The sequence below is a fragment of the Cheilinus undulatus genome, linkage group 4, assembly GCF_018320785.1.
Source record: "Cheilinus undulatus linkage group 4, ASM1832078v1, whole genome shotgun sequence".
Lineage (NCBI taxonomy): Eukaryota > Metazoa > Chordata > Actinopteri > Labriformes > Labridae > Cheilinus > Cheilinus undulatus.
In genome coordinates, this window is record NC_054868.1 from 27,342,290 (window position 1) to 27,366,081 (window position 23,792).

Genomic DNA, 23,792 nt, shown 5'->3' on the forward strand with positions numbered 1-23,792 from the left:
TCACGTATAATATTTGCAACTGTTTTTATTTTCAAATTGACCAAGAGGGGAGAGGGGGGTTATAATAATAGCAAACATTTTGCTTCAAAATATTGATTATTATTACATTTGACTTTGGGGTAGATAAAGGAGCACAGTTCAAGAGCAGAAGGGATATACATACATACAGTACAGGTAAGCATAGCACCATTTTACACTGAATACTGGTGTTCTTAGCTTTGTGTATGTGTACAGTTTTATACTAGAACTAGAACTCTTTAGAACCAAATTGTGTAGTGGAAAGGTGATCTGTGTATCTCTATGAAGGGGGGAGGGGCCTCACTGTCTTGTCTATGGTGACCAATTTCAAATATCCTACACCTCACCATTCTTAAACTTTTTTTTCTCCAACCTTTTGTTGTCTGAACATTGTTGCAAATCAGAAAGTTTGTTATGGTGACACATTCAGAGGTTCTTCAACAATGCCAAGCCTGCAAATAAGATTGTATTTCGGATTCTTTAAGTGAATTCTTGAAGCAAGAAACATGATTTTTTATACCCCTTGTTTTCCTTCATCACAAAGCCTGTCAAAGGTTTTCCAGAATCAACAGTTACAACATCCATTCGTCTCTATAAAACACCTTTACATTCTTTGGGCTGGGTATCAGTGACTCAAACTAGAACATTTTATAATAAACCTTCAGAGTGATGCCTTAAACACAAACTAATGCAAAGAGGATCTATGTTTGCGATGTGATGGGTGTAGACCTGGCTCAAATAGCAACCCCCTTATTCCTCACATACGGACAAAGATTAACCTGTTTCTTCCAGTCATAACTTTTCTCAGAGGATTACTATTTGAGACTGGTCTAATGCGTCGTGGATGTGAAAAGTGTTAGCTGTGCAGTCCGTTATTGTAAAACAATAACACTGCCCATATCTTTATAGCCAGTCAGGTGACCAATGCTCTGCATTGCCTAACAGATTCTTTTGCAGTCACACATCTGTATCCATATGAAAATATATAAGGTTACAGTGACGGTTAACATGCATACAAACTCTGTCTTTCACACAAACATGTATTCAAGTTGAGCTGTCCCACACACGGGCTTGCAGAATACTGAGCCCAACTGGAGAGGAAGTTTCTTGAATATTACAATTATTTCTTTATACTGCAACGCAAGAACTGATTGGCTATCGCCAGGGGAAACCAATAATGACCCCCGAGTGATACAAGAAGTAGGAGACGCTTTATTCACACAAGCACACACACCCAAGTTCTCACACACCATCTTTTCTAAACTTTGAGACAGAACAACACATTCTAAAAGCTCCTTTGCCGACCGTTAAGCTTCCTCCAGTCCAAGGCTTTACTGTTTGATATGGCTTTCAACTGTACAAGAAGAGCTGAGCCCATTTCCATCTGTATTTAAAATGGCTCTGGACACAACCCGGGTTTTAACTGCTGTAAGAGAACTGACAGATGAGGGAACTGAACTGCATGAGGGTTTCTGAGGCCTAGGAATAGTAAGAAAGATAAAACACTGATGCTACAGACATAGTGAGGCAGTAAAGATGCTGGTACGATTAACTCTTTGGGGTGAGTTCTCTATATTTCTACTCATTAGCCAAAATAATAGCATATTTTTACTCTATTTGGAGACTTTTCCCACCAAACTGTTATGATAAGAAAACAACAAGAAGGCTTTTTGAAATCTAGGTCATATTTGATTAAATCAACACACCCTTTTACGTCATGTCTTCCTCTGGTTTCTGCAGCATCACTGTTTAATCCTTCCTGGTCTGGTTCCAGACTGAGGCAGAAGCAAATAACTTTCCACATTCCTGAGAATACAAGTACCATCCAGCAACTTCAACCCTTACTAAGTCAATTATTATAAGACACAAGGGGCAACAAGCACACACACATTCATACAAACAAACACACCAACCACAGACACTCTCATGCCCATAAAGATTGTATTCCCAAAAACACACACTAGCTCACAGAATCACACCACGGATTACAAACAACTAGGTCTTGACAGTGATTTACTGTACACAACCACATCAAGTGCTAAAGTTTCAGGAGGCTGAGGATATAGTTTGTTATGTATAGGGCTCTCTGACTGTTAAAAAATAGTCCCTACTATATACACACGCATTAACTTTATTAGGGGTAATATCTTGTTGGAAAATATATCTACGCCTTTGAATAGTCTGCTCAAAATAAAAACAACATAATTGGCTATGTTATTGGCACTTGAAATCACTTAACCCGTTATACGTACAGTGATCATCCTGTGAGTAACTCAGTTGAACTGTAATGTAGTTTCTTGTCAGACAATATGTTTTCTCACGAAGTTAAAAAGAGCCATTTCTGTCTCAAAGACACAGTGTTTCCACAAAAAAACAACCCAAGCCCAACCATTTTTTAAACAAACTGACAGAACTTTAAAGCCTTAATCTGGACTTTTTTTTTAGAGAAGGGAAGAGAGAGGGGGTACTGAGAGAGCACGTCACTGCTCCATCTTTGACCAGAAAACACTTGAACAAAGTAAAAATTCAATTTTCAAAAGCGACTAATAAAAGCTTACACAGTTATTCTTTCCATGCAATCATATAAAATACTACATTTCTGTTTCCTGTTAGGCTATATCAGATATTTACATGGTTTTCTTTTTTATATCATACAGTAAATCTGTACAAGTTCAGTCCATTTTGACACACCTTCAAAAGGAAAAAAAGTCTGCCGTTACCGTGGCAATAAGGTGTTCTTCCCTTACAGTCCCGCCTCTTGTGAGGGAAAAGGGGGATTTTAATCCATTCTGTTGCCATGGAGACAATCCTTGGCGAGTTCCTTGCAGACTCACAGGCTTTCCTCTTTCCTATGATGCACTTCTTTTAGATGAAGGATGGGAGGGCAGCGATTTTGGGGAGAAGGATATTTTTTGACAGCCACACGACCAAAACACATGTATGCAGCAATCCTTTAGAGTTTCAGTTCCCCGTGTTTCTCTTTTCACTAGTCTCTCTCCTCACTTTACTGCGGCTGGCTGCTGACACTGTCAGTCCTGTGTGAAGAAGGGGCTTTCTGCTGTTTCTGGGGCTGTGGTTTCAGCTGCTGCTGGTGCCTCTGGTGATGAGATTGTTGTTGTTGCTGTTGCTGCTGCTGCTGTTGCCGCTGCTGCTGCTGTTGTTGTTGTTGTTGCTGCTGCTGCGGTTGCTGTTGGTGGGTCGCCTGGGTGAACGTGCCCTGTTGCTGGAGTGGGAAAGCTGCCTGCAGAATCAGCTGGGTAGACTGGTTACTGTGGAGAAGACGAGTGCCCTGAGAGAAAAACAGTGAGAGGATATTATAATATGAAGTAGACTGACAATGAATCTCTCTCTTCTTAATTTCTCTGTCAGTAAAATGCTTGAAACATAAAACCCAAAATTATTAAATTTGAAAATAATACATTTGACAATAATACATTTCTCCGTATCATTTACTGGATGACAAAGACTCCTTCACAAACAAAAACTAATGAATATCTTAATGTATTAACGGCTTGTCATTTTAAATAAACATCTTTGCTGCTCTCTACTGGTACCTGTAGGAATTGCTGTTGTCCCTGTTGTCCCTGTTGGCCGCTCTGTGCCACTACAGCTGTCTGGTTTTGGCTGTCGGGCTGGCCTTGTTGCGGTTGGGCTGGTTGCAGAGTCAGGGTCTGGGTCTGCCCTCCCTGCTGAAATAACACAGGAGTTAACCCAGTACAGCTCAAAGACATGGTCATAAAAATGGACTGCAAAAGGAATATTTTTCTGGAAAAAAAGGTGCTTTTTAGAGATTTACTTTTCATTTAGTTTTTAAAAGCAACATTCCCTCTAAATTTCAAAATGTCAGAATCCTAAACGGCTACATTAGAGAGGCAAAGCCCTCAAAGTGAAAAGTAAAAGGAATGACAGCACTGCAGTTTTGTTTACCAAATAACATACTTGTCTTAGATGGCTTAGGCCTTTTATTCATCATAATATTCCCAGTGTTTCCCAAAGGACACAATTCTCTCTTGTTGTAATTAAATCAGAGGTGTACGGATCCACATTTGATTGGATGATTAGTTTTCAGCTTTTTCCTCGTCTGACCTGAAGACAAAGACCTTTCTATTCAACTAAAACTTATCTCCACTAGAAAATTGTGTTACTGCCTTTATCTCTAGTATTCTTGTTTACCTTTATCTTTCAGTTGTTTTATATTTCTTAACCTTAGTAGAAAAATATCTATCTAAATGATCCGCGAATTAAATTTCTGTGTTAAGTTTACATTCTACAGAGCAATAATTGGTCATTATTAACACTCTGCTACCAGCTAAGAATTAAAGTCTTCTATCTGACTGTCTCTTTCTCTGCCTTATTAGTAGGTGCAAAGAGTTTTTAACATGTTTATATCCACTGTAACGACTATAATCATTTCCTGTTCAGTGACACATGTGACTGAAGCCAAATCTTCTCAATCACACGCTCACAAGCCAGGGTTTAGTCACTTAAGTTGAGAGTATTACAGTAATATTTAATAAATTAGACATTAAGGTAGCCCGCACGGGTGTAAGAGAGACACAGCAGAAGCGCAAAAATTTATAAAAATACGCAGATCCTACATGGACATAAGGAAGATAGATATAGATACAGATAGATCTATAGTAGGGCTGGGCGATATGGCCTAAAATTGATATCCCGATATATTTTTGCTATGTCCCGATACACGATATATATTGCGATATTGTGAAATGGCCTCTCAGCTGCTGTATTTAATTTGGCCCCAAATGACACTAATTTGGTGATAAAAATAGACTGTTCTATTGGATTTCTAATAAAATTGTTTGCAGAAAGTAAAAATTAATATGAAGTCAAATTTAGCAGTTGTTATTTTGAAAAGGACTTCATTTAATCTTTTACTAATAAATCAAAAATACATAAATCATGAAATACTCTGCCTTTTACAGTGTATGGAAAGTTCTGAAATGTTTTCTATGTTATGTTTACTATTGCTGAGTATAAAATGATTATTATCTTCATTAAGGGTGAAACAAACCTACACAGAACTCACCATTCCTGCATGCAGTAAATGGCCAAAATCCTGCAGTCTAGTCCTCCATTCAGGCTCACAGCTGTGATTATATCAGTCCATTATCTGTGCTGATGAACGATGGACCAGTTTCTGACAAGTTCATAACATGAGAGCGTCTTTAGACTTTGTTCAAGAAACTTTCCTGTGTGATCATGGGGGGAAAAGCTTATCTGGAGGCAGGAACATTTTAACTACTCGTTGGTGTTTTAAACTGTAAGGCTGAAATAAGTCTCCGTTGTTGTGGAGATGTGGATCACATTTGTCCATTGCTGGACCGTCTTCTCTCTGACCTGTACGACTCTGGCAGGGAGTTTTCAGCAAAATGCTCGTGCCCAGGCAAATCTCGTACTCTGAATTAAGTGTCTTTTCAACAACACTGGGTTCATGTCTTTAGCAATGTGGTGTGTTACTGCCGCCGTTGTCTCGGAGTCATCTTGCAGTGTATTTTAACGAATACCGCGAGTTAGACCTCTTCCTTTTCAAAGTTTAACGACTGCTCAACGCTGCAGATCCAGCGCTGTTTCTCGTTAACGGTCTCAAAAGTCAGCTAACTCCCCGCTAACTAGCCATGCTGCTCTGTTTACCTTCCTCTTCCTTGCTTCTTGCCGCTGATGCGCATATGCAGAGGAGTTTTCTGGATGGGTGGAGGAGAGAAAGTGAGCTCTCTGCTGTGAGACATGCGTTCAGGGACAATGGGAGAAGCGAAACTCCAGGGAGAAATGCACGCTGACAGCTCAAAACTTCCACATAATTTATACTTGGATATTCGCGATATAGTCATTTTATACATCGTGGGTGGCAAAAGCAGGGATACATCGAGTATACTCGATATATCGCCCAGCCCTAATCTATATATAGATACAGAGAGGAACAAATGTTTCACCCGAAATGTTTTAAGGCTTTGTCTCCTGTAACTAAAGTGTCTGATGCTCAGCCACACAGTACACTGCTGAGCAGGCCAAAATCATCTTTATGAAAATCTAACATCGGCAGAACAAAATAGACTATAGCAATAATTAAACTATGACAGAGTGCAATGGTCTTTGGGAAACCCTGGTTACAATGACTCAAAAAATGTCAACAAAACTTTTTTAAAAATTGTTTGTATCATAATTTCAATCTGCTTCCCTTATTGCTTGTTATTGGTTTATATGACCCTAATTTCACCACTAGTTATCAGGTCAAATAGATAAGGAATTTTCAAAAACAGATTTTAAAGAGGAATTTTACTGAGCTAAATGGATAACTTTCTGCTTTAATACTATATTATCACTCACATAATAATCACACTCGGTCAGCACTGACCAGCTGGGTGCTTCACACATGGCTACTTGGATCGATTCAATCATAGTGGAGCTTTTATTCTGATCCTCCATACAGCACCCTGACTTTTAAATCTTGTATGGCTCTATGCTTACCTGCTGCCCACCAAAAGGGTTGTATGCAGTGACCACCTGTCCCATAAACATTGAGGTGGGTACCATGACTGCTCCACATGCCATTGGAGCAGTCACAAGCTTGGTCACCAGTTGCTGCCCTGCTGGGAACCTGCAGAGAGTGAAACAAGGAGGCTTGGGTAAAGATAATGAGCAATGGATATTTCTCTAAGCATCTAGTTTGGTTGTCATCCACCTACCGTATCTGCCTGTCCTGTGTAAAGGTGGCCACGGCAGTGCCCGGCTGTGTGTTGGTCTGTGGCAGGCTGGTGCTGATCTGCAGCACGTTGGGTTGCCCTGGCTGGGAAATCATCATGGTGTTGTAAAGAGGAGCAGATACAGAGCCTTGGGTCTGGGGCTGAGCCTGCTGAGGTTGCTGAGGCTGACGCTGGGCCTGAAGAGGAAATGTGGGTCAGCCGGGAGGCAACATTGAGTGAATTTCTTAGAAACAGCCAACTGACTAAGGCCCTTATCTTGATTATTTTCTCTAGTTCCCACTTTCAAATTCTAAGACACAGGAACATCATTCAAAAAACTTAGAATTACATTTTAACAGAAATTTACAAAGTGTAAAGGAAAACTAAGATCTATGTATTATGTTTGTTGTAATAAATTATCATACAAACATTACATGGATGTCATGTTTTCATCATTTGTCTTATTTTAATTATTACATGACATAGCCTAGATAGATAACATTTGTATGCTGCACAGTGTGGAGACAATCTCTGCAGTAAATCTGATAGTTTTAGTGTTGCACAGCTCTCCACTGTTGCTGTAATTCTCTTATGTCTGTCACATGTTTACACACTAACTACATGCCTTGTGGCTCTTCCTGTCATCCACATGGGATGTAAACATTACCAATTAAAAGAACATTTCCTGTCAAATACTGTCAGACGTGTAAACAATGTAGTGCAGAGCACCTAGGATACTGATAGATTAATACTACAACCCTTTTTTGGAGCAAAACATAGACAAAAGAAGGAGAGGTGTATTTCTGATCCATGTGTGCTATTCCCACCTGTGTTAGAGCATTTGTCTGCTGTTGTAGGTTCTGCTGAGGGGGCGGAGCCTGCTGCTGGATGGTGAGCTGCTGAGTTCCTGAATGGACGGGGTTAATTGTTGTTTGCTGGACCTGATTGGTCAATGTAGTTGCCTGTTGGACTGACCCCACTTGCGGGAGCTGCACGTTCATTGCTCCACCTTGCTGTTGCAGCAACATCTGTAAAGAATGGAATTCTGAATGTCAGAGCTCAGGGGTTTGCATGCAGCCTTTTTAGTTCACTCTGTATTTGCAAATCTTTATATGTATTTATTGTTATTAAAGAATAGATTGGCTGAGAATAAAATCTCTTTACACATTCAGGTGGTGAAATCGTCGTTTCCTTTGAATAGAACAAAAGTTATATATAATGTATGAGTCTTGTTCTGATCTAGGTCAGGCAAAGCCAGGCACATAAAAAGGGAAAAAAAAAACACAATTCACCTGCTGATATTTAGTTTGTAGTCTCTCTCCATTCAAGTAAGCAGCTTTCTAAATTTGGAAACCATCATGTAGAGAGGATCCTAAATGCTATTGCTAAGCTCTTTATTGTTTGAAAATGACACAAAGAGGAAGCATGCATTGTTCTTTGGGTAGAATAACCTCCGCCAGAAAACTAATAAAGCTCTGTTTTATACAGTTATTGTTTAAAAGGTTACAAAGAGTGAAAGGCACTCGAATTACAACCCCAATTCCAAAAAAAATGGTGTGCTAAGTAAAATATAAAGGAACACAGAATGCAATGGTTAGCAAATCTCCTAAACTCATGTTTCATTCACAACAGAGCATAAACAGCATGTCCAGTGTTGAAACTGGGACTTTTTAACATTTAATTCAAAAAATGTTTGCTTATTCTGAACTTGATGGCAACAACACATTTCAAAAAAGCAGGGACGGGGCAACAAAAGGCTGGAAAAGTATGTGGATTTAATGAAAATCAGCTGAAGGAGCATTTTGCAACTAATAAGGTTAACTGCAACAGGTCATTAACATGACTGGGTATAAAAGTAGCATTTTAGAGGGAGGCAGAGTCTCTCAGAAGTAAAGATGGGCAGAGGTTCACCAAGCTGTGACAAACCACATCTAAACACTGTGGAACAATTTCAGAAAAAATTTCCTCAATGTAAAATACAGTACAGTGCAGTACATAATATAATTACAAAAATGCAGTACTTGATGCTCATGATCTTTGAGGCCAGACGCGGCACAGCATTAAAAACAGCATGATTTCTGGAAATCACAATATGGGCTCAGGAACACTTCCAAAAATTATAATGCAAAAATCATCAGTCACACAGAAGCCATACGTGAACACAATCCAAAAACGTAGCTGTGTTCTCTGGGCCAATGCTCATTTAAAATGGACTGAGGCAAAATGGAAAACTGTTCTGTGGTCAGATGAGTCAAAATTTGAAATTCCTCTCTGAACACCATAGAAGCCATGTCCTGAGGACTTAAGAACAAGGGGGCCATTCAGCTTGTTATCAGCACACAGTTCAAAAGACGGCATCTCTAATGGTATGAGGTTGCATTAGTGTCTATGGCATGGCCAGCTTAGACATCTGGAAAGGCACATCATTGCTGAAAGAGGTTTAAGAGCAACAAATGCTCCCATCCAGACAACATCTCTTTTAGGGACGACCTTACGTATCTCAATTAGACAGTGCACCACAAAAACAAAAATAAAAAACATTTGGCACATCATAAAACAAAAACCCAGCAAAGAAGACCCAGGACTGTTCAGCAGCTAGAATCCTACATCAGACAAAAACAAACAGGACAACATTCCTCTCCCAAAACTCCAGCAACTGAGGTCCTCACTTCCAAGATGTTTACAGACTGTTGTTAAAAGAAGAGGGATGCTATACAATGGTAAACATTGCCCTGTCCCTACTCCTGAGATGTGCTACTGCCATCAAAAACAAAATGAGATATCTTTTGAAGAAATGGTAAAATATCTCAATCTCATCATCTGATATGTTTTTATGTTCTACTGTGAATATAATATGGATTTATGAGGTTTGAAAATCATTTGTTGTGTTTTTATTTACATTTTACACAGTGCCCTAACTTTTTTGGAATTGGGGTTGTTTATCAAGGACTAGGAAAGCAGTGGACACAGAAATAAATGAAGGAAAAACATGAAATGAAGCGTGTTCAAGATGGGAAGGAGTTAAATTGTAAATGCTGGAGCTTATCGATGGGATAAACCTTATACTGTAGATACACAACTGTCAACATAAGCACAACACTGCATAATTAGGCAAGACCTAACACCGAAAAAAATCTGCTGCTTTGAAATCCTTAATTTGCAAGTCTCAATCTTACCTGAATACCCTGTCCCTGAACTCTCTGCAGCTGCTCCTGGATGTGTCTCAGCTCCTCCTGCTGACGTTGGATGTTGGCCTGGATCAGTCTCGTCCTCTGTTCCAGCTGCTCCTTCAGGTGCTGCATGGCGTACTCCTGGGCAGAGAAGTCCATCACCGGCTGTGGGGGGAGACACAGAGAGAACAGGTCACCTATTTCAGCTATATGGACCATGCATGAAAACACTTGTTAAATGTACACAAAACTACATATGCACCTTAGTAATATTGGATATTTTGATTATTCTTTAATTTTCACAGTGTATCAATTCATTTTCCTCATTCGAGTCAAATAAAGTGAAAATAAAAAAGCTGGTTAAAAGCATTTCAGGGAGTCCAGAAAAGCTGCAAGTTAACTGTTGCTGAATGTTGAACCTTAAATTTTCACACACACAAACAAAAAAGACTTAAATTATTTGAGAACTGTCAAAATTGTTTCAGCAAAGACAGCATAGTTAATTAACAAATCAGCTTTAATCTGTAAAAAAATACATTTGGTAAAATGACCCTGTGGTGATTTAATCATTCTCACCTGCACATTTGTCTGTAGCTGCTGTGACTGTTGCTGTTGCTGCTGCTGCTGTTGTTGTTGCTGTTGTTGTTGTTGTTGTTGTTGTTGTTGCTGCTGTTGTTGTTGTTGCTGCTGAGTGATCATATTCGGTGTAACACTCTGACCTGTGGTCTGAGAGCTCATAGACTGCAAATAAACAAGTTGTTGAGTGAATTAAAGTTCAACAGGTGAATAAACTTTTTGTATAACATTTACTTTGCCATTTTGAGAAAACTGCTGTGCAAGTAAAATTACAACACATTTTTTTTTTGCAGAGTCAGGATTGCTGTGTGCTGAGATTTTTGGAAAAATCAATTTCACCTGGCTGCTGATGGACGAGCGACGTTGTGACATCTCCATGGTGGAGGCCAGTGACTGCCGAGGGGGCGTGGCTGTGTCCATGTGAAGCTTGGACGCTGTAGCTGCACAAACACAATGATTAATGAGTGAGAGCCAAAGTAAGGTCATGCTGATGATGTCATATTTTCTTTCTGCACAGCTTGGTCATCATATTAAAGTAAAGATTTTTTTCTACAAGTCAATAACACTGTGTGCATGCAACTGTAAGCCAGTGTGTCCTTACAAGTGCAAGTGTTGTCAGAGACATGGGATGAGGACTTGCGGGAACTCCGGGATGAGGTTGAGGGTGTGCGGCTGCGGTCAAAACGCTCAAGAGCCTCCTTGAGGCTTGATGTGTTCAACTGTGACTCTGAGCCAGAGTCCTGACTCTGAAAACAAACAAGAAGAGTAAAATTTCAGAGACTGTTAAAAAAAAGAGTCATTTACTGCCCAAATGTTTTATCTTGTCTTCATGTAATCAGTGACCAAATATGTTTATATTAATGGATAATAACATCAGGGAACAACAGTCTAATTGTCAGATGCTTATAGACAGTGTGACCAGAAAAATGCTAAAAAAAAAAAAAACCTGCAGAAACTTTCTGATTTAAATTAATGAAAAACAACTTTTGAAAAGTAAACAAATTCCTAATTGCTTATGGATGGCATGTCTCAAAATGAGGTACGTTTTTGTCTTTCTATTCTTTTCAGTGGCTCCTTTTACAACCTTGTTTAGCTATTGTGTCATCCAGGCTTTAAATGCACAAATTAAAGCACAACATTTCAGATTGTGATATCTTTCATTATTGGGATCAGGCATTTATGAAAAAAGAAAAGTAATTCCTCACCTTATCTGCCGTAACCTCTGGGTTTGCTTCTTCAATTCCCAGCTCTCTGCGCTGCTCGGCCCTCACCTCTGCATAGCTGCATGGCAAAAAAGGAAAGGATTAAACTACAACTGGATAACAAACAATGAGGTAATGAACAGTAACATTTTTAATATCGCATCACCACTTAGCAGATTGTAGAAACGTTTCATTATTATGCATTTTTAGTACTGGTCAGGCAAGTGATATGACAAATAAAATCTGGATGGTTAACCTTTAGGACATGGTACACAGAAAAAGTGAGCAAACGTACCTGACTACTGTGTGCGTGCAAACAATAAACTCAGGCCGAGAGTTCCACTGGTGATAGGTAATATAGTAGTGCGTTTGAAGCCATATCCACTGTTGACCTTTAGTCAGGAAACGGTAGTAACAAGACTTCCCTTTACCATACTGCATCACTACAAGGGGTACGACAAAGAGCCGAGAGGTTAGACACAACAAGCAGAGAAAACTTCATCAAAAAATTCTCCACTGAAAGTGTGCAAATGTTCCTTACAGTGTTCATGGCACTTGGCTAGTGTCTCCAGGTCATCCACGTGGTAATAATCGTACCCTGATGTTCCCAGAACCTCGAAAGGCAAGTAGCCTATGATTGGTGGAGCTCTGAAAGGGAGAAAACATCATCAAATTGACTCAGAGGTTCATATATCAATTAAATTCGTATTATTAAAAAAATTGATGAACAATCAAAACTAGCTCTCTCTCTTTTTTTGACTGCCAGTAAGTGAAGAGACGGGAGAAGAGCACTCTCATCTAATGAGTTTAGTTTAACGTGTGCGTTTACCTGTGGTCTAAAAAGAGGAACTTCCATTCCAAACTGTGCCGTGAGGTGAACTCTTCATTGGGCTCCTCCACTGTACACATCTCCTGTAATATGAAATAAAAAACAACAAAGTTTTATTAGACACACTGACTAATGTCTGACTCAGCAGGATTTCATTTGCATATGTGAGAGTGTTGCCCTGGGTACCTTGATGAACTGAGGTTTGGCCAGCCGAACAGTGGCTACAAAGCACACCTGGTCATCAAACGCAGGTTGAAGTGAACGCTGTAACACCCCTGCTAGACCATTCCTTGTTATATTAGGAACTACACAACAAAAGACAAATAAAAAATGTTTTCTCAGTGAGTTTATTCAGTGTTCTACAGGATTTAAAAGCGACATTTGATACTATCAACCACAGACCTGTGATTCAAAGGTTGTAGAAGTGAGTTGGTATATCAGGGACAGCTCTAAAGTGGTTTCATTTGATTTATTCATTAAACTGATTTTTTGTGTCTAGTGGTGAGAATTTCTCCCCACTCTAAAATCAGTTGTGGAGTCCCACAGGGCCCAACATTAGGACCAGTTCTGTTTTAGCTGTAATGTCACTGCTTGGCCAAGTTATACATATTTCCATCCACTCCTAAGTTAATGGCACGCAGTTATATTTCCCAGTAGCAATACAAACCTCTGAGATCTTACAAACTGTCCCACAGATAAATCAAACTGGATATCAGATTTTTTTTATATGAAACCCTGAAAAACCAAAACGTGGGACCTGTTAGTCATTTCCACCTCACATTTAAAAAACATACAAACAGGTTCATCCAGTCTTGTTGTTACCACCTTATTGCAAGAATAAGATCTGTAGGCTTTTAATGACAAACTAGCATTTATGCTCCCTCTCTTCATGACAAGATTACTGTAATAGCCTTTTAACAGGTGTGAATCAGATGCTGTTAAATAGTCTCAAATACTGCAAAATTTAGCCACAAGACTTAACTAAAACTAAGACAAATGAGCAAATTTCTCCCATTTTAATGACCTACAACAGCTTCCCATCTCCTTTAGGATCGATTTAATGTTCCTCCTTCTTAAAAGCAATTTAAGAGTGTTTTATCCGTGATGCCTCATGTTTCTGAAATGAATGTTTTACTCAAACACTGATCTATGTTTGTATCTTTTATTATGCTATCTAATTTTTGCTCATTTTTTATTCTGTTACTTAGTGAGTTTTCAATTTCATATTATGTTTGGTATCCTTTCCTTTTAAATCCCTGATTTGGCCTTTTACTCTGCTTTTATTGAGGGGCTTTATGTTTTGAAAAGCAATTTGCTAAGTTGGTTTTGATAAATTCTATACAAAGACACATTATGATTATAATTATATTTCTGAAGTGTGTGCCACTTTGTTTTAGTTAATTTTTTCATAATTACACAAGCTTATCATGTAAAATAGCCATTAAAGGGGAAATATGCTGTTTTAGAGTTTATTACTTCTAGTCTTATAAATTAAAACACATTGCTAATGATCAACATACCATTATTGAGAGACTTGAAGTTGCCGATGAACTTGACATATTCGTAGACAGGGGGCTCTTTAGGGTCAATTGCCCCTCGCAGCATATGGCAGCAGAACTCCATGTGGTTCTTAGCTGGAGAAAAAAAAACAGACAAAATATTAGGGGAAAAGTTAAAGGGAGGTAAAAATAAAATGGTATCTCTGACTACAGTTTAGTTAAAACAGAGCTATTTTATAACATTAGAATTCATCAAGATAATTTCACGTCTTAAGTATGGTGTAAAACAACTCAGGCTGTTACTGACTCTTCAGATAATCAGTGCTAAGGCTCTCTGGGTCAGTGGGGTGCGTTGAAAGAGCCTTGTACACCTCGGAGTGTTCCCCAACAGGAAGGAAGTTCAAAAGGTTCTGGTCCACCAAATCCATCTGTGGAGCACACATACACATACCAACAGAGATAAATTAGCAAGGTTGATAAAGACACTAGATACACTTTGCTGTTTAACGTTTCCCTTAGACATTTTCATGATTAGATTTGAGAAAGTTGCTTCATCACAATCTTTGAGATGTTTAAATAATTGCAAGTTTATGCACCAAGTTGTTTGGCCATCTTAAAATAGACAGCAGTATTTCTAGCTCTGTTATGCAAACCAAGGACAATTTACTGCTACATAAATCAACATGGGTTCAAAAAAAGACAGAGTGGTTCTACTGGTAGCAATCACAACTTTTGCCAAAGGAAAACTTAATTAACTTAATTGGACTACTTAGTGGAAAGTATCTTAGTCAATTACACGGTTGGAGAGAACAAAAGTTTCTTACCGGCAGATGTTCTAATAACGAGGTGACACTCTCAGAGACATAGAGGATGTTCCCATCAGTCATTATTGCTATAAAGAACCCATCCAGTGCCTGATCACAAAGAAAAGATAAAGGGAACTAAATGTGGGATCAGCAATAAAAAATGAATTGCTGTAATCAATTATAAAAACAAAGACGGGTGATGGGCATCTGAATTTAGAAGAAATGCAAAACAGTGTTGGGAGCTCTTGGAGAATAGGGGGGGAAACACACAAAAGAAAGGAAACAAGGCATTCCAAGCATGATAGGGTAAAGACTGAAGAAGGAAACACATAAAAAAAAAAAAAAACAACGTATTTCAACCATATCAATCTTCATCTGGGATTACAAACAAATACAGGCTTTAAAAAAGATTAAGTCATATACTTAAAGCTTTTAAATATCACTGTCCTCATTTTTTACATTTTGTATGCTTGTAGTGCCTGGTTTCTTTTCATTTTAGTGTCCTCAAATCAGTTAGTATGTTTAAAATCTGAAGAACAAACAGTAGATTAAGAGAAGTTTTTTATTTTATAAATAGAATTTTACTCTCCTGAACTAACTGGGTTGAATTGGAAATAAGTTTCAGAGTAAAGTAATTGGTCCTATAAACAGAACAAAGTTACAAATGTGACATTTCTGACCTCCAGCATGAGCTGGGTAAACTCCTCATTGCTAAGGAATGGCGGCTTCCAGTCCTGCCTGATTTCACTCGACTCCGACTGGGCTGCAATCTCTGATGGAGGAAACAGAGTATATTTTATCCAAAAAAAAAAAGCAGAGTCAACACAGACAATAAACAATGCAGAAAAACAGGACAACAAGGTAGAAAAATGTATTGATGGTACAAGGCTCATTGTAAAACAAGGAAGTAAAACAGAACCCTAGATAAGACAGTCCAGTAGTAGAGTAGCAGCTGATAGTGGATGATCCTGTATGGTAATGATAAGAACTAGGGCTGAAAAATAATAGCAATCAATAAGCAGTGATAACATAAGACAATCAAAATTTTCAAATGGGATTTGTGGAAATATGTAGTTAAACCACAGAATAAAATCAAGGCAATATTATTCATATGAATAAATTAAGCCAAAGTATTTGCAGTCTAAAGGCCTGATTAATTAATTAAAGAGTAATCTGCACCATGTAAGAGAACCCATTTATAATATAAACAAAGAGCTCCTATTCCTTTTGAACAGCTACAGCAACAAACACAGATAACAATTAAGTGCAGCAATAAAAGAAAATAAACTGTAGAATAGGGCTGAACACGAATGATAAAAACATGACATGTGTAGTAACGTTGTTCAGTACTGGGAAAAAGGAAAGAAGTGTGATTGAAAAACAACCCAAGAGCACATATTAGCTATAACTTACATATTCTGTGTTTGTTGTTCATGTTTTACATGATACATGTGTTTACAACTTGTTTCTTATACGTCCCAAAAAACGGACAAAAAGAGAAGAATCATTTAAACACAAGAGAGGCACAGAGTAGTCTAAGGGTAGTTGATAGTTAGCATTAGTTTTAACTGACTGCACTAAAGAAAAAGTATGGCTATACCTAGGCTTTTATCCAGGGGTAAAATGTATGCATACTAAATAGGGGTGTAATGGTACAGAAAAATTTCGGTTCGGTACGTACCTTGGTTTTGAAGTCACGGTTCGGTACGTTTTTGGTATGGTAATTGAAGCAAATAAATAAAATGTAATTTTACTTTTTAAATAAAATTGTATTAAAATAAATAGGCTGAATAAATTACATTTATATTATTAATAATGCTGTAACCTCCTTCCAAAAGTTCTTCAATGATAAAAAATATTACTAAATAAATAGATTTTCGAGTTACTAGGTTATTTTCATTGATATATTGACATATCTATATACATTTTTAAAAACCAAAATTTCCCAGCCAACTTGAACGCGTCATCATACTACCATGCGTTAGCTTGTTAAATATGCTAATTAGCTTATTTCCTGCTGATTTCAACACTGATTTCAGCACTGGATTACATTTTTAATCAATGGGACCTACTACAAAGTTTGGGAGAACTTTTCACAGCCCATCTTGGCAGAGAGGTTAGAGCCATGTGAAATCTGAGGATATCTCTACCTAGAATGCAGCTGCAGAGTCTGTCTCTCTTTGAGGCTGACACATGAAGGTAAAATTAATGTGATTCACAGAGCCTGAGCACCATTGTTATAATGATCTTAAAGAATAAGAAATTTATAACCGGCTGGTAAGACTTTGCTGTTCCTCCTCTTTACAATGACGTTCTTGTTTGAGTGGAGCTTTTTCAAATGCTTTGATTGGTCCGCTGGACGACGTACTTTTAGCGACACAGCTGCAGAATAATGTCAGCACTATTGTTGTTTTTGTCCACTGTTGTATTTTACTGGGAAACAAAGTGCTCCTAAACAGGACACTTTTATCTAGGAATATTCAGGCTGTTGCTGTCATTTGCTGTGGTTGTGTGGTTGTCAGGACAGTGTGACAGTGAGTTGTTCTCTGGTTTTCCTTCTGTGTATGAGCTTGGCTCCACATGTATTCGTTCGGTACATGTCTGTACCGTACCGAGATGCCCGTGTCAAATCGGTTCGGTACGAATACATGTACCTTTACACCCCTAATACTAAGTAAGAAAGGCCACCAAAAAGTTTCCTTCATATATAGCGAGAAATATTGACTTGTGTGATTCATTTATTATAATTCCACTGATGTTAAACTGGCACTGATTGTGCAGCCCTGGAGTAGATGAGTCTACGCTATGAGGTATGAGCACACAGAGGAGGGGTCAGATGATAAAAAGGTCTGACCTTTGTGTTTACACAGGAAGTCAATGCTTTTCTGTAGGATGGTGGATTTGTCCATCTTCCTGGTGTTGCCAGGCAACATTGTGCCGAGTTCCTTGATGAGGACATTGAACTGGTCTCTCCGTTTCTTCTCAGACTTGTTACGGGACACACTACAAGTAAAACCAGTCATACATTTAAAACACAAAACAGATGTAACATAAAGGACATTGGTTTGGTTATAGATTTTCTTAGCACACAAAGAATGACTGCTAAAAATAGCAGCAGTGATATTTGTGTCATGTGAAATGCTTCTGAGTATAGCACAAAATTTAACAAGTGTAGATCTTGTTGAGTCACATTTCTTAAAATACCTCATGATTCTTTCATGCTGAATTAAAACTGAGAGTCAACCACTCAAGCTTACTACTCTGTACATGATGCTCACCGTTTTGCTTTGTCCTTTTCATCTTCTTCCATCAACCCATCAAAGATGCTACAATCATCCCTACAGGAGGAGAAAAAAATATTTAAATCCTTTCCTGGCTCATATTGTGTTTTGCTCTGTGTGCACGTTTGTTGGCGGCTTGAAAGCAGATATGTTTTGTTAATAATAGCTAAAGACAGACGTCAGCTAATGAGAGGATTCCTACATGCCAGGAGCAGGTTTATTTTTGGGTCACACAAAAAAGGGAGAGAGAGAAAGCATGAGAGAAAGACAGAAAGAGAGAGAGAGGGGTGGGTGAGAGAGAGAGAGAGAGAGAGAGAGAGAAGAGGAATGTGTTGTGCTTGCCAAGAAGGTTACCAGTGCATTTGTGTAACAGGGCGTGATCTTGCCTACGTTACTAGCAATATAGGTCAATACAAATGCTTTCATTTGTCCGGATGGATGACATCTGGGAAAGTTATTTATGGAATTTAAATTTTTTTTAACAGATTGAATGTCAAAGAAGGCAGGAAATACATTTTCTATCTCATGTATTTTTAAATGATATATGCTATTTGATGCTTATCATAATTCTCAACAATCATCAAATTAAAAGTTAAACAGGTTAAAAAAGTATTTGTATCATTCTCACAATTTATATTAGGAATATATTTATATCACTGAGGTTAATTTTTATGACCAGTAATATGGTTAATATTACTATTAATAATATTATAGTTGTTATCGCAACAACAATTCTACAATAACACTACTTCTACTAATACTACAACTAATATCAATAATAATCGTTAATATTATTATTATTATTATTATTATTATTATTATTAATAATAATAATAATTAGACAGCTTAATAAGTATCATTAACACTATAACAGATTGTAAGAGTTAAAAAAAACAGCATATTAGTAGTTCTAAACACATTTCATACCTATGTTAAGAAGTCTTAAGTATGTAAATGTCATTTATGATAAGCTAAAATATTGTGTGCATATGTCTGTGTATTTTCAACATACCCTATGCTTGATGTCATGGTGGCTGCTGATCAGGGCTGTGGCTGCAGTGATTTGCTCTTTAAGCGTGAGGTAGGCATTTGGAAGACCACCTGGCGAGACAAAAAAAGCTGTACTTAGTGGACTGAAGCACAACTGAATACTTTGACACTCTGTAAACTGAAGTAAAAGTCTTAAAACTCAGCCAATGTTCTATCAATTTGCAAATCAGTTTTACATGGATGACAGATTTTGAAAGGTAACTTAATGGTTAAACACAAACCGAATCACTGGAGTCTGCACAAATCCAATCCCTGAAAATATGCTTTCATTTTCACTTTTTACTAAATACACAAGATTATCTTGACAAACAGGTTACCTGATAATGTCTTGAAAGAAAAAATGCCCATATCATAATCATTAAACAAGTTTGTTTGACAAGGCAGTAACATAATACATTTTAAATTTGTAAATAAAGTTGTGCATTCAATGTTTTTGATGTTTATCAACCTAAATTAATCACAATTACAAACCGTTCCACATAACTAAATACTTGCTTACTATGATAGATGCTTCAGTATTCTCGAGTACAACTAACATTGCACATCAATTCTGAACCGAAAGTTAAACAAGATATAATGGCTAAATAGAGTATGTCCCAATATGTGTAAGAAGGTTGTTTATCTGGGTATGATTTGATTTTCACAGCAAAAAGATTGGTATGCAAAAACTGTTTTTAAAAATATTTACATGACTCAAAGCACAGCTCTATGTTCAGTGTGTGCAAATATGTGTGGTGACTTCCTACCCCAATGCAGCCAATGCACCCAGTCAGTCTTTTCAGGGGTTGTAGAGGGGGTTATGGGTAAAAGCTGACTCGATGGTCACAACTGGTATTGTGGTCATTAGGGTCCTGAGAGGGAGCCAAACCACAGCAAAGACATTGTGGTCTACCAAACCTAAGAAATAAATCAGAGAGAAACGCCGGGGTCAATGGGGTCATTAGGTCGTTTTAGGGGCAGCTCCTAGCAGTTAACCATCTGAACCTCCACAGGGCTGTGCACGGGTACAAATCACACATTACAAAGTTGGACTGCAACTCTTAACAAACAAAGGAGTTTCAGAATCTAAGAAGTCCTGAGCAAAAAAAAACAAAACAAAAAGCTAAAGAACCCTGATATTCTTATTTTCACCCAAGATGCAGCAGGACAAGTTAGAAGGCAGTGGACTACTTTAATCGTACTAATTCATCATCAGTGGTTATTTACTGATTTTGAGGAATTTGGCATATTTTGAATTAGGTCCTGCAAATAAACCAAAGTAAGTGCTTGAGTAAGCATAAATTGTTCAACTCAAGTACCTGAATTCTTTTTTTATACAAAGTCTTTCAACTTTGAATCATGAGTACAGCAAGACAAACCTGGAATGAAGCTTATTTTATCAGAATGCTGACACTATGAGTGCCCACTAGTGCCTTGTATAATATGAGTTCCTACACACTGTTAACGCTCAAGTTTAAGACTTTTCAAAACCTTTTGACCTGAGCTGATAAAAAATAATACCATTTTTTGAGTGTCAAACTGTCAAAAGGAAAAAAGGCACGTAAGATGTCTTGCCACACAGGAAAAAGCAGTATTATCTGATTTAATTCACTGTTAATAAAATGTCAATTGACAAAGAACAAAGAAATTTTGGTCATGAACACCCAAATTAAATGATGTGCGGCATTTTAATGCCTCTTAATATGGTATAGTGATATTCAACATAACATAAGCAAGAGGCTTACACTAAAAAAGTAGAAGACTAAGATTAGAAAAAGATACAGCTAAGAAGTTTCCTCTAAGATTAAAGACCACTCACTGGTAAAAAAAAAAAAAAAAAAACTTTTTAAGGATATGCAGGAGCCTGATGAGTGTGTCTTTTGATGCAGACTGATCCAATTATGAAAATAAATAAACAAAATAAAACATAACTTACTTTCTGGAATGTCAGGCCCACTAGCTGTCTCAGATCCTATGCTTCCAGGTGCAGGCAAATCCTCACGTGCGAGCCACACCTCACCTGCAACACAAATAACTCACACTCATTCACAAGCATACTTGGGCCTGTGCTCACAATTCACCAAACATATAAAATCATACGAGCTGGAAAGGAATGTAAATATGTTAGTTTCTGCAAGCTCAAAAAAACAGCAAGTGTCACTGCAACTAACAAACAAAGCTTGTAGTGCTTGTATCAATAAATTGGTAAAAAAGTAAGGATTACTTTATAGAGCTCAAGGTGCAATAGGCAGCTTGTTTGTATCTTCAGTCCACAAATACAAAACAAACTCATAAAGCTGCAAGAGTGACAAACATTTTCTTAAAAGAAAAATGATGCAAATCATACAGATTTTCTTGAAGCTCAGAATATGGTGAAAATACATCTGAAAAACAGCCCAAACCCCAGTTATTATTACAATTATCAATATCATTATCATTTACATAAAACACATTCAAGAAGAATCACAATCAAGAAACCTGAACCTATAATGCTTGAAGACTACAGCAATAAATCGTATGGAAAATTCTGTTTTATTGAATGAATCACTCTGCTTTACCATTTCATCATTCAACCGTTTTCCCAGTTAATTTGTGTGCCTATTTTTTCTTCCTTAACATTAATGAGGTGATGTCTAAAACATTTTGTATAACTCACAGCCTTAAATCAGAATATATTATGAAGAAATAGGTAAAAAAAAAAGTCCATAAATGTTTGTGTATGAGAAATGGCTGCAAACAATCAAGGTTTTACATTGGCTAAGCTCACCTATGCCTGGATAAAAGTGGATCCCTATGAATTCTAATTGATCATTTTTTGGCTATAAAATATGTACAGTAATCAACAGGGTCAGGCTGGATACAGCAAACACTCTATGGATAACATTGTAACCAACAATATAAAAGGAAGATAATGATAAGATTTGGGTATTTTTCTTTACCATCTAAAGGACACGGTAGTGTTCTCTACTTTGGGAAGCACCGGCCTGCCTCACAGTCCTGGCTATTCCTAATAGCCAGTTAGAGAAGCCTCGTTTGACAGAGCTTCTTCATCGGTGCTATTCTGCTAACTGTTAGACCCTAACAACGATAAACACTTATATTTACAATAAGGTGCACGGGAAACAACGTATGCGGTCGACTAAGACAATCATACGCTGCCAGATAAGCCTAGAAACATTTTAATATGCCTTTTAGTGCCACAGGTGTTCGTTATACAACCAGAAGAGAGCAACCCATTTAACGTTAGCTAGCTAGCAGGCTAACTAAGCTTGCTACCGAATACCGCCCGTCTAACTCTGGAGATTTCCTCCTCCCGCGACTCTCACAAATGCGGAATGACACACTTTTGGTGGGTCAACGCATTTCACGTTCGTGAAATGAAGCAGGAGCCATATAAGTCTATATATCATTGCAAGCTGACGACGAGCCTCAAGCTGTCACGCAACAACTGACATTGAAGACAAAATAATCTCTCAAATATTACCGTTGGTGCTCAAACACCGCGAGACAACTGAGCCTAAACATCCGCGCGGGGCAAGATCCTCGCAAATGCCGACAAAAATATTAATGTCGGCGGTGGAGAAAGATCCAAAAGCAACGATGTTGGAAACATTTTCGCGGCAGATGTATATACACACACATGCACACGGTGCCCATGCACACACGTACACACAGAAGCAAGGAAACGCGCAAGCGCTCGCCCACTCGTACACATACACACACTGGCTGCTCTGAATGTGGGTCACTGGGCCTTGCTCTCCCTCAAGCGTGCGGAAACAGTCCCGAAGCCTCCTCTGCAGTCCGACTGCTTCCGCACGCTTAAAAAACCCGTCTACCGACCACAACGGCCGTGTTATTTCACATTTAAAGACTACCGCTACCTTAAGATATGCATTAAATAGTCCTTACCTCCCTGAATAATCGACAGCAGCCTCCGTGTTTTGCTTACTTGAACGTTGCATCGACATCGAGGCGGTGGGGGCCGGGAGGACTCCGGGTTGGGGAGAAAAACAGGAGGCCTACTTCATATTACGACGTACAGTCATGCGCAATAGAGACAGTAGGGCGCACTATTTTGCAAGTACAGTAGTAGCAGAAACGGAGGGGAACGCTGAGTTGTCTTCAAAGGGGAAATGAGTCCGCGTGTTTTGAGGCTTTTCTAGCCAGACAACTTCCCACACGAAGCCATGTAATTATTAATATGAGGCTAGAAACAATGTAGCGATTCTGCGCTATGACCTGGAAATTAATGCCTTGGAAGAATACACTGAAAAGGATCGTCGACTTTTTAGATCATCGTTCATATTATAATACACGTTAAAATGTTATTTGCTTTTCCCCAAAATACTCAGTTTTCTATTTATAGACAGAATCAGCAATACACAATAAATTCCAAGAAAACATGGTTAACGTTTCCGGTAAATGCTCTGTGAGTGTGACATTGGACAGGGACCAGGAAAGGGCAGGGAAGGGATGGCCCTGTCTGATGGCAAAGGGTTTCCCCTTTTAACGACATCCAATCAGAAACTCCACAGACCATGACGTGATGCCTATATTGTGACGAGGTTCCCCCAAAATACATATTATTGTGCGTTTGACCCAGGAGATATTTTTAATGAGGCATCTTGTAGGGTTAAAAGTTCATTTCACACTTTCTCCAGACATCCATGCATTTTTATTG

At 38.2% G+C, this 23,792-nt stretch overlaps 1 protein-coding gene across 3 annotated transcripts; it reads right to left on the reverse strand.

The window, feature by feature from the left end:
• Positions 1-23,126, reverse strand: LOC121508281 (circadian locomoter output cycles protein kaput-like). Of its 3 annotated transcripts, none has more exons than XM_041785025.1 (24): positions 23,021-23,126; positions 21,048-21,131; positions 19,879-20,029; positions 19,095-19,183; positions 18,080-18,139; positions 17,656-17,804; positions 15,482-15,573; positions 14,820-14,909; positions 14,303-14,423; positions 14,017-14,130; positions 12,683-12,801; positions 12,497-12,579; positions 12,209-12,315; positions 11,963-12,110; positions 11,671-11,746; positions 11,067-11,211; positions 10,805-10,905; positions 10,466-10,630; positions 9,896-10,054; positions 7,547-7,747; positions 6,723-6,916; positions 6,505-6,634; positions 3,573-3,704; positions 1-3,307 (listed from the first exon to the last, which is right to left on the reverse strand). In XM_041785025.1, exons 4-24 carry the CDS (start codon positions 19,109-19,111, stop codon positions 3,023-3,025), a joined length of 2,688 nt encoding a protein of 895 aa, XP_041640959.1. In that variant the 5' UTR covers positions 19,112-19,183; positions 19,879-20,029; positions 21,048-21,131; positions 23,021-23,126; the 3' UTR covers positions 1-3,022. The 3 variants fall into 3 exon arrangements, with proteins under 3 accessions (XP_041640959.1, XP_041640957.1, XP_041640958.1); XM_041785023.1 differs by having other exon boundaries at positions 3,573-3,707; XM_041785024.1 differs by lacking the exon at positions 23,021-23,126 and adding an exon at positions 22,596-22,809 and having other exon boundaries at positions 3,573-3,707.
• Positions 23,127-23,792: the final 666 nt, after the last annotated feature.